This window comes from Nesoenas mayeri, assembly GCF_963082525.1.
Source record: "Nesoenas mayeri genome assembly, chromosome: 29".
Classification (NCBI taxonomy): Eukaryota; Metazoa; Chordata; class Aves; order Columbiformes; family Columbidae; genus Nesoenas; species Nesoenas mayeri.
In genome coordinates, this window is record NC_137561.1 from 2,366,130 (window position 1) to 2,377,167 (window position 11,038).

Sequence of the window (11,038 nt, forward strand, 5' to 3'; positions counted from 1 at the left end):
GACACCCCACAGGTCACCCCGTGTGTCTGAGGATGTTGTCCAGTCTCTTCTTGAACACTGTCAGGTTGGGGCCGTGACACCTCCCTGGGGAGCCTGTTCAATGTCCAGCACCTCTGGGGGAAGAACCTTTTCCTCATGTGCAACCTGACCCTTCCGCTGGCACATCTTCCTGCCATTCCCTCATGTTCTGTCACTGGTCACCAGAGAGAAGAGATCAATAACTTCCCTTCCTTCTCCTCTTGTCAGGAAGCTGTAGCCACCATGAGGTCTCCTTTGAGTCTTTTCTTCAGCTCTGATGCTCAGAAACCCCTTGGTTTGCTTTCTGCAGCAGAAAGGAGGAGCCATGAGCTCCAGGCAATGGGAAGGGGGATCCTGTCCCTCACACACGGCTCAGGGCTCTTCCTGGGACCGTGGGATGTGGGTGTGCAAGGCCCAGGGAAGGACAACACTGGGACAACAACTTCCAGCTTCCCCCTGGGGCTGCAAGGAGGCAGCGAGGCCCCAGTGCCATGAGGACAACATGTCTGCTCCTGGGGTCAGTGGCAGAGACAACTGCCCTGGCCAAGGGGACACAGACCTGGGTTCTGTGGGTCCCTTCCAGCCTTACAGCGCCCTTTGCCATCTCCACCACAGGCTGTTCCACACGGTGCTGCCCCTGCCCCTCTTTCCCTGCAGGCTGCAGACACCCATCTCGCTTCCCACCTGCTCTCACCCAGCATCTCTGCACCTTCACTGCTGTGTCTGCACCCTCACCGGCTGCTCTTTGAACACAAACCATGGGCTGATCCAGCTCCCTCTGGGTCACCTCTTGCCCCACAGTCCTGCCCTTCCAGTGACATTTCTTCCTCCTCATATCCAGTCCTCACCTTCCAACCTGTACTTTCTGATATTTTTTTTTTCTGTTTCCTTCTTCTTCCCACTATCAAGAAAAGCTCGACCATCTCATAAACTGCCCTTCATGCAGGGAACCCAACCCGTTAGGCTTCTTGTGGTCTTTTACCTGACCAGAGAGAAGTCACCTCCCCATGATCTTCTAAATCCCACAACTGCTGCTGTTCTTTCAGCTTCTCTGACAGACACGACCATGTCCCTGCCCATGTCCCGTCATGTTCTCAGGTGGGATGGACATGACAACCCATCTCCAAGGGCTCTTCCTGGGTAGGGCCTGTGGGCCCTTGGGCAGAGGTTCTTTCCCAGCCATGTCCCTGCTGCTGGGCTGTCACCTCCAGACACAGAACTGATCTCACTTTCCCCTTCACAGCCACAGGATTCTGACTGGATTATGAGTGTGTGAGACACAACTGACCTCATAATCCCACACCCGTCCATCCCCCTTCTTAGCACCCAGGACCTGACCAAGACTGAACCGTGCTCTACACACTCCTACCCCTGCCTGTCTTTCCCACAGGCTGTAGACACCCATCTCGCTTCCTCACCTTGTTCAAATTATTCAAATATATTCCCTACTAACAATGAGAGTGAAAAGCACTCCTCACTAGAACTGCTGTATTTATGTTAACACTGAATCACAAAATACCTCAGATTTGCAGAGAGCCCTTGTCTCCTCCCTCTTGTCTCACTCTCCTGCTCAGGGTGAACCAGGTGAGGTTACTCAAGGCCTCCACTCAGGTTTGTATCATCCTCAAAGGTGCTAAAGATTCACTCTGTTACATCATAGAAGGGGAGAATAAAGATGTTCAACAGTGTTGTCCAAGTGCTGGTCACTGAGGGATGACACCAGTAACTGGCTGCATGGAGGACTTTGTATCACTGGTGATTTTTGGGCTTGATGGTTCAGCCAACTTCCCACCCAGCACCTGCTTTTTGAGCCCCATCAGCACCACTCTGAGCAGAAGGAGACCATGTCTGAGCCTTGCAAATGCCCTGTGCACAACATGCCTTTCTTTCCCCTGTCCCTTTGGGTTCAGCAATCCCTTCCTTGTCCCTCACATTCCTGGAAATGGCTGCAGGAGGACGTGTCCCATCCCCTTCCCAGGGAGGGAGGTAGGGTGGCCAGACTGTGGTTATCCCAGTTCCTATTCCTGCTCTTCTTGAAGATGGGTTTGAGGTCTGAATTTTTTAAGGACCCAGAACCTCTCTGGTTTCTATGGCACTTTTAGGAGCACAATGCGGAATCAAGGGCAAGGGTGATGTAGCAGACAAGAGCACTTGCAATGATCCTGTCCAAGGCAGCTGAAATGAATCTCACTGATCCAGTGGGGTTGTTCTTGGAGTCACACACAGACAATATCAGGCATCCATGTCTGAGCTGGCCTCATGGGCTCCTTATGCACCCAGGGATGCTCAGAGACAGAGTCTGTCCCTTTTACACACAGCGGCAGGAGTCACAGTGTCCCTCCGACCTCCTGCTGCCACTCCCAAAGGATGGGAGACACCTCAGCCCTACGCTGTGTCACCTGCTCTGCACTCATCTGACATGTCCCACGTCATGAGGAATGGACACAAGGACCTCAGTTCAAGGAAGCACAACCCAGTGCAGCATTCAGCTGATTTCCCATAGGTTGTTCGTCCCAATATGAAGTGACCTCAAGACCTCGTCTGTCTCACAGGCCTTCATGGAATGGAAAGGAATAGTTGATGGTGTTTGTGCTCACTCAGGTTCAAGTCACCTCTCATACATGATGTGCGTGCTCACATCTCATCTATACAAGGCAAACATGGACTGCTGAACTATTCATTGAGTGTCCATCCATGGAGAGAAAACAGCCTCTGTGGGTGAGAAGCCAGTGCTGGAAATGGTGGTTGTGAGGGGTCAGTCCATGGTGATTGACCTGGGGCTCCTTCCACGGGGTGTCCAGTGCACAGGGGCACAGCCCAGCCCTGCTCTGCTGGTCCTGCAGGTCTCTGGCAGGAGCCTGGCTGTGAGAGGACACTGCTGTGTGCCAGCCCTGCACACACACACTGTTCAGCTGCACACTGATGTTTCATCTGTGGACAATTCTGTAGGAATAAACTTGAGAGAAACTTTGCAAGAAAATATAAACCATCATGCACTGCCCAAAGAAGATCACTTTTCCTTGTGTAAGTACTGTTACTGAGGCCAGCTCTGTCACAGCAGTGCCCATTGCCTGTCCCTGCCTGCACCCACAGCACTGACACACAGCAGGACGGTGACCAAGCTGCCAGAGCACTCAGGCCTTGCACCAACACCAGAGATGGGAAGGAGAGTGTGGAGTGGAACCAGAACAGCTCTGGAAGAACAAGCGCTGCTGCTCCCTGGCAGGGCTGCCATGCGAGAGCTCTTTTTCCTCCTACCCATGTACACAGGAACTGTCCCTGCATCTCCAAAAAGCCCTTGCAGAAAGGATATAGTGAAAAACAAGTCACTAAAGAGCCTTTTATTCTGTTTAGAGAGAAGGAGAGCACTGCTGCTCATTTAAGCAGCCAACAGTTATAAAAGAAAACCCAACAGTGAATTAGAAAGGGGTTGACAAGATCATCACAATAAGAAAACAACCAACACCACCACAAAATCCAGTTGACAGGCGGGGCTTGTAATGAGCTACATTAAAACTCCTATATAGAAGAAGATGGCCAGTTTATTGCTTCATAAACCAGAGGGATATGAGTTTGCACAGGGCATCCTTGAGCTCCTGGTTCCTCATGCTGTAGATGAGGGGGTTCACTGCTGGAGGCACCACCGAGTACAGAACAGACACCACCAGGTCCAGGGATGGAGAAGAGATGGAGGAGGGCTTCAGGTGGGCAAACATGGCAGTGCTCACAAACAGGGAGATCACGGCCAGGTGAGGGAGGCAGGTGGAAAAGGCTTTGTGCCGTCCCTGCTCAGAGGGGATCCTCAGCACGGCCCTCAAGATCTGCACATAGGACACCACAATGAACACAAAACAGCCAAAACCTATTAACAGACTAAAGACAATAAGCCCAAGTTCCCTGAGGTAGGAGTGTGAGCAGGAGAGCTTGAGGATCTGGGGGATTTCACAGAAGAACTGTCCCAGGGCATTGCCCTTGCACAGGGGCAGTGAAAATGTATTGGCCGTGTGCAGCAGAGCATTGAGAAACGCAGTGGCCCAGGCAGCTGCTGCCATGTGGACACAAGCTCTGCTGCCCAGGAGGGTCCCGTAGTGCAGGGGTTTGCAGATGGCAACGTAGCGGTCATACGACATGACTGTGAGAAGAAAAAACTCTGCACCAAACAAGAAAAATACAAAGAAGACCTGGGCAGCACATCCTGCAAAGGAAATGACCCTTGAATCCCAGAGAGAGTTGGCCATGGATTTGGGGACAGTGATAGAGATGGAGCCCAGGTCGAGGAGGGCGAGGTTGAGCAGGAAGAAGTACATGGGGGTGTGCAGGTGCTGGTCCCAGGCTATGGTGGTGATGATGAGGCCGTTGCCCAGGAGGGCAGCCAGGTAGATGCCCAGGAAGAGCCAGAAGTGCAAGAGCTGCAGCTCCCGTGTGTCTGTGAAGGGCAGGAGGAGGAACTGGGTGATGCAGCTGCTGTTGGACATTTCCTCTTCCTGAACATGGGGCACTGTCATGAGAAAAAAAAAAAGACAGTGAGAATCCAGGGCAGAGTTCTCTGACAAATATCAAACGAAGTCCCACAGACCCTCCCCTGTCACACACAGACACTCTTGTGTTTTTCTAGGAGTACTTTTTTCAGCACTGTGGCTGCAGCCCTGCTAGGGGCTGGAAAATGTGCAGCCAAGAGCAGGGACTCTGCCCATGGACCATCGATAAGTCAGCCCAGCTCTGCAGAAGTGGGGCCAGGGAACGGTGGGGACTGTCCTGGTTCTGCTAACACAGAAGGGCTGTCAGCACTTGCTTTCCCAGTGACAGGGAACAGAGATGGTGAAGGCAGTTTAGGAGTTCCAGGTTTTTTTACATATCCCCCATATTCACTGCAGAGTGTTGCTGGGTGCCAGAAACCCTCAGCATTTCTGCTGCACTCAGGGAGAACAGAGCGAGTCCTGCGAGACCAGGGTGTTAGCAAAAAGGACAAATAACCACGGACGTAGTTATATGCGGTGCTTTTATTCCAGCGCTGGGAAACCAGGGGTTCGCACCCAAAGCTTCAACCACTGATTCAAAGTCCACTACATTTATACAATTTAGTTACATATATATTCATTACAACTCTTGACAACCATTAGCATATTACACACCTATTCTAACACAAACTGTCTATCTAAGCGATGCTAAGTAACATTCTCATGTTTATCAGTTATTTCTAAGTTACCTGTTTTAAGAGAATATGTCATAGATCTATGTCAATTTTAAGAATAGGGTATGGTTATATAAGATCATGCTTGAATGCACATCTACTTGGATACAGTCCGAAAACTTCAGGATAAGGTAAGAATCTTGGATACAGCATCTTGGATACAGTTTACAAAACCAAGAGTCTTAGATACAGTTTGCAAAACCGAATACATCTTGCAAAAACTAATTCAACTATAAGATGTAAAACTAATTCAACTATAACAAGAGGTTGCCTGTGGGTCAGTGCAGAGTGAGGGCAGCTGCTCTGTCCCTCTGTCCTGCTCCAGCTGCCCTGGGCTGGCACCTTTCTGAGATGGGGGCTAATCACACTCCCATGTTACCCTGAAGAGCCACCAGGCACTGCTGAGAGCAGAGGGACCCACCTCAGACCATGACAGGTCTCATCCTTTCCTAAAGGTCTCAGTACCCAACGTTTAGCCCAGGACACACACAGCTCATTCCCCAGCCCCACAGACTGCATTGCCCACAGCCCACAGGTCAGAGCAAAGCTGGGACACGTGTGCCCATGGACACACCTGCAGGAAAGGACCCCCAAGATCAGGCTGTGCCTCTGCAGCTGAAACTGCCATCCCCAGAGAGCCTGACAGCAAGAACAAGATCCCAAGAGCAGTGACCCAGAGCAGGGGAGCAAGAAGGAAAATGCGGTGAGGGTGGGGGTGAGAGAGGCCAGGGCAGAGGCAGCCGGGCACTCAGACAGCGTCCCCCTTCCCCAGCTGTGCAGCCACCTCCCAGACACCAACAGTGCCGGGCAGCTGCTCTCAGCCCCTGTGCTCTGCAGAGGAACTGGAGCTCTGGCTGCACAGGAGCTGCTTCACGCCTTGGAGCCCCCGGCCCTGAGATCCTGCCTGTTCACAGGGCACTGCCTGGGGGCATCTTCCTGTCTGCAGGCTGGAAAACAGGACAGGTCAGACTAAGTGTAAGGTGTCCAGCAAAGGTGATGCTGGTTCTGCATAGGCAGAGGAGAGGCAAGGCATGCTAGGGTTCTCTTCAAGACCTACTGCAGTTCATGTGTCTCAAGTATTTGTTGAAAATTAAGAACTGCTTTAATCACCACTCATTCCCCAGAGTAGGAGACTGAAAACACAGACTCAGGGAGGTTCCTTATCTTTGTAGTACTCTTTGGCTTCTTCTTCTCCTTGAAACCTCCTCTTGTCAATATTCTGGAATGAGCTGGAGCTGTGAGCAGCCCTGACCCACGGAGAACCCAGCAGCAGAAGGACCCTGCCCTGCTGGGGGTCAATCCTTCACCCCACAGCTTCTCCCCTCAGTGTTGCTGGGCTCTCCCGGGCAGGCTGAGCGCTGACCCTGGCAGGCAGCAGAGTCCCTGGCCGGCACAGCCCTGGGGTGCAGGGACCCTGCTCTGCAGGACAGCCCTGGGCACCCCTGCCTGCACATTGACATTTACACCCCACAGCCACCCTGGGGAGAACGCAGCATTCACGTCTTGTCACTCACAGTGCAGAAAGCAATCCCTGCTCTGCAGCACATCCTCCCCTCTGATCAGAGAACCTCGGAGAGCTGTACTTACATCTCTCGCAGGCTCTGCAATGTGACAGCTTTCTGAGATCCTAACATGATTTGCAGATGCAATGCTCTGCAGCCACAGGCTTCATATCTGAGAGGATTTCATTTCCAGTGACCTCTCAGCATCCTCCCAGCCCAGACTGCGTTTCCCTCTCTGTGCCTGGCTCCTGTGCCCTCGGTGCTGCAGGCAGAGCCCTCAGCCCTGCTGCGTGTGCAGAGGAGCTGCTCCTGGGCAGAGCTGTCTCTCTGCAGCGCTGCCGCTGCCATGAGCTCCCTGTGTCCCAGGAGCCCAGCCCAGCTCAGAAGCACAGGAGCAGCCCGTGATGTCCCTTTCTCTGTCCCCTCTGGGCTCCTCCAGGTGTCCCTGGGGCTCCAGTGACACAACTTTGAAGTTGAAGTAATCAGTGATGTTGATTCTCTCCTGTTCAGAGACATTTCTTTCCAACATTGTATTTTTCATTTTAAAAAATGAATTGGTATGAAAATAATCTTTTCTTGTCCTTTCATTAGACAGGACACCAGGAATATTACAGCAAAGTATCTAATTTCTGAAAACTGGTGAAGGAATATCTTCAGTTAAAGGTATTTAGGCATTTTGTTCTGATTTTACACTCCCAGGTCTTGAGAGACATTCATCAGTCTTTGACCATGTCATGTCTGTGCTCTGATTCAAAGCCTTTGCACACATGGGCTCTCGGACACTTGGTACCAGGTTTCTTGTGCAGGTCAGAGCTGGGCTGGTGCCACAGCTGGGGTGGCTCAGCCCAGATGTGAGGCCATGTCCTCAGCCAGGGACCTGACTGGGGAGCTGGAGCTGTTAGTGCTGCAGACAGAGCTGTGACACGGATGGAATGAATTGCCAGGCAGGGTTGGCAGGAGTGAGTTCATCTGGTCTCAAGGACAGCAGCCTCCAAGCACAGCAACAGTCCAGATCAGAACTCGGTCCAGACCTGGAAGGCAATTCAAGGGCCCCATAATGAGCTGTTACTACTGCATTCGGCATTATCCCCCACAACATTCTTGTGCCCAAGGCAGTAAATTCTGGTCTATGTCAGTGTGCAAGTAGATGGGTAAAAGCAATTTGGATGATTGGGCTTGGAAAGGTGCTGTAGAAAGGGAGAAACTTTCCAGTCATGAGGACAGTCCAGCACTGGAAGCTGTTTCCCAGGAGTGCGCACTCACTCTGTCCCAGAAAGTGACCAAGATGTGTTTGGATAAAGCCCTGAGCAATCTGGTCTGACCCTGCTGTGAGCAGGAGGTTGGTCAAGACACCTCCAGAGGTCCCTTTGAGCCTGAATGATGCTGTCCTTCCTTCTCCTTTATGTTTTCAGTTTAGGGAGAGCTCTCAGGTGCTCCCTGAGCACAGGAACAATTCACATGAGGTGCAGGGCTGCTTTACAAGTGCCCCCAAAAAGCCCTGACACACATCTATTGCACTCTTTTTCATTTGCCCCAGCCAGGTTATTCTTTTTTGCTCAGTTCATTCCCATCTTGTTGACTCTTTCAGAACAGGTTACTGAAGAGATGTCAGCCTCCATGTACAGAGTCTGCACAGCAGCCAGGCAGCAAAGCCACCATTGCAGAAATGGAGATGAGACACTTGACCAGCTCCTTGAACCCACGGATCAGCGTGACTTGTCTGCTGAGATTGCCGGGAACACCTGAACTGTGAGTGCAGAGCATGTGAGTCCTGGTTGGCTATCCTGGCTTGTGTCCTGACCCATGTGGTGCTTCAGGCTGTGAAGAGAATCAAAACCAGCCATTGGACTGGGGTAGTTCCATTTTACACGTGTCACACAGGGCAGATGAGGGAGCTCAGAACTCCAGACTCTGTGGCACGGTTGGGACTGCAGAGACTGGAAATGCAGGTGACAGTGTGTGTCAGTGCACACACATAAAGATTCTGGCTTCCTTTGGGCCTTTGCACTGACCTGGGATCTGTTCCTTGGCCACCTTTGTCTCAAAAAGAAACTGTTCTCCTATGCAACCTCCACATCGCATCACATAAGAAATAATTAAAAGGTAGAAAAATAATGAAAGAAGCACAATTTGGTCGTAAGTCTGTCCAAGAGGTGTACTCTTTAAATGATTAAAACAAAGAAGAAGTGAGAGAAAAAACATTGTTCTAAGAACTTCTTTCAAGAAAAAACTGCTGAGGTGTAGTACATGCCTGGAAAAGCAAGAATGACTGTTAGGACTGAAATTAAAGAGATTTTAATCATCATCATCATCAGTGAGAATAAGGAGTTCCCTGTTACTGTTACTAGTGACAGCATCACTGTTGACAAACATCCTTCAGAGCATCTCCATTTTTCCTGGGCTCCAGAGCTCATCCTGCTCAGAGTTTGACAGAATTGCTGCAAACCCCTGTGACCCAAATCTCTGCAACTGTCTCTGCTCAACAGCCTTTTACCCCAGGAAGGGGAAACTGTCAATGCAGACACCAACCCAGTGCCCATCCTGCCTGGAGAGCCAGGACAGTTGTGCCACACAACAGCCACCTCTGAGGGAACCTGGAGGTGATGGAACTGAAATGGTTTCAACCCAAATCAGAGAATCAGAGAATCATTGAGGCTAAAAATGACCATTAAGAACATGGAGTCCAACCGTAAATCAAACACTGCCCATTCTACCACTAAACCATATCCCTAATCGCCACATCTCCACGTCTTTTAAACACGTCTAGCAATGGAAGCTCCAATCCTGAGCTGGCAGGACACCATTGGCTGCAGTTGAACATAAGATACTGGTCATGGCTGTGAGTTCAGCCCTGGCTGGCAGAATGTCTCACACCCTCACTGAGGAGGGCAGGGGGCTGGGAGATGGGAGCACGTTTCAGTTTCCAGATCCCAGCACAGAGCCCAAACCATCCTGCCCTTGGACTCTGGATCCCCTTTCCTGAGATGCAAAGCTGGTGGCCTTCTGAGGATAATCATGTTAAAGGCATGAATAATCCTTCAGGTGCTTATGTAGTATGTCTAGGAATGTCAATTGTATATGCTTATATTTAAATATCTCTAAAATAGTACTCTGTATCAGTGGTAACCCCTCTGACAATGACAATTAAATAGTTATTTGCACTATAAGGCTCCATACCTCATCCACAAGCACACATCTAAGTGGTTCAGATGAAGGGTGGTCTGGGAAACGTCACCCTTTGTGTCCCCAGGTGATGGACACTGCTCATGTGCCTCTGCAGAGAGTGGCAGGAGCTGGATCCCCTTCTCGGGACAGACTCCTTCCAGGAGAGACACAGACACAGGGGAACTCATCGGGGCTTTACGGCATTTCACTGGGCATCAGTTTTGACATATTGGGTGCTGTCCTGTGACTGCCCTTTCTGCACAAATGATCATACAAACACAACCATTTAGTGAATCATGGTCATAAAGGGGCTGTTATGGACACGACATGTAACCATGAACTCTGGAGAGAGCGAGGAAGTTCATAATAAACACCAGGAAGAACCAAGAAGCTCGAGGCCTCTTCTGAAGAGCAGGAGGCCTGAGCAGCCGTGATTGGCCATTGTAGGTGTGGGAGAGGGTCAGGGCATGTCAGGGAGAAGCAATGAGATGGCTGATGGCTTCAGTGAACCCTTCCAGCCATGTCTGAGCCCAGCAATGGAAAGCAGTTGATGTCTGCAGGTGGAGGAGGAACAGGAGGAAGATTTTCCTGGGAATAGGGAAGGAAGAAAGGCCTCTCTTGGGCTAATCATGTATGGCAGTGCCATTTGCATGCTGTGGGCATGGCTGTGCCTGGGAGATGGGGAACGGCTGCTGCTGGGGTGGCTGTGCTCAGTCATGGCCCATGAGCTGACCCTGCTCTGCTCCTCTCTTACACTGCCCACACTTGGATGGTCCTCAGGAATCATCCATGAACCTGGTGGATCCATGAACCTCCTGGAGTGATGAGGTGTGGATCCAAATAGAGGATTCAAGCAAGAGAGGAAAGGGGACATTGAGGTGATTGGTGACCATTGCCAGGTGTATGAAAGAAGCTGGATGAGATGTGAGGAGCTCACAGGCATTTCCAACTCCACAGAAAACCAGAGCCTTGCAGTTAAAGCAACAGCACTTGACATAAAATCCACCCCCAAAACATAAAACACTCACACTGACCACAGGGAAAGCCTTAAAAGACATTGAAGGAAAATCTACCAGGTCCCAGAGGTCAGGGCTCAGCCATTCTGGTGATGAACGAGCATCAGGGGCTGACATGGCATCAGAGCCACCTCCACATGGCCCTC

General features: G+C 51.0%; 1 protein-coding gene across 1 annotated transcript; it reads right to left on the bottom strand.

The window, feature by feature from the left end:
• Positions 1-3,560: 3,560 nt before the first annotated feature.
• Positions 3,561-4,493, bottom strand: LOC308050603 (olfactory receptor 14A16-like; the record flags this gene model as incomplete). The annotated part of the gene is made up of 1 exon (XM_080360764.1): positions 3,561-4,493. One exon carries the CDS (start codon positions 4,491-4,493, stop codon positions 3,561-3,563), a length of 933 nt encoding a protein of 310 aa, XP_080216890.1.
• Positions 4,494-11,038: the final 6,545 nt, after the last annotated feature.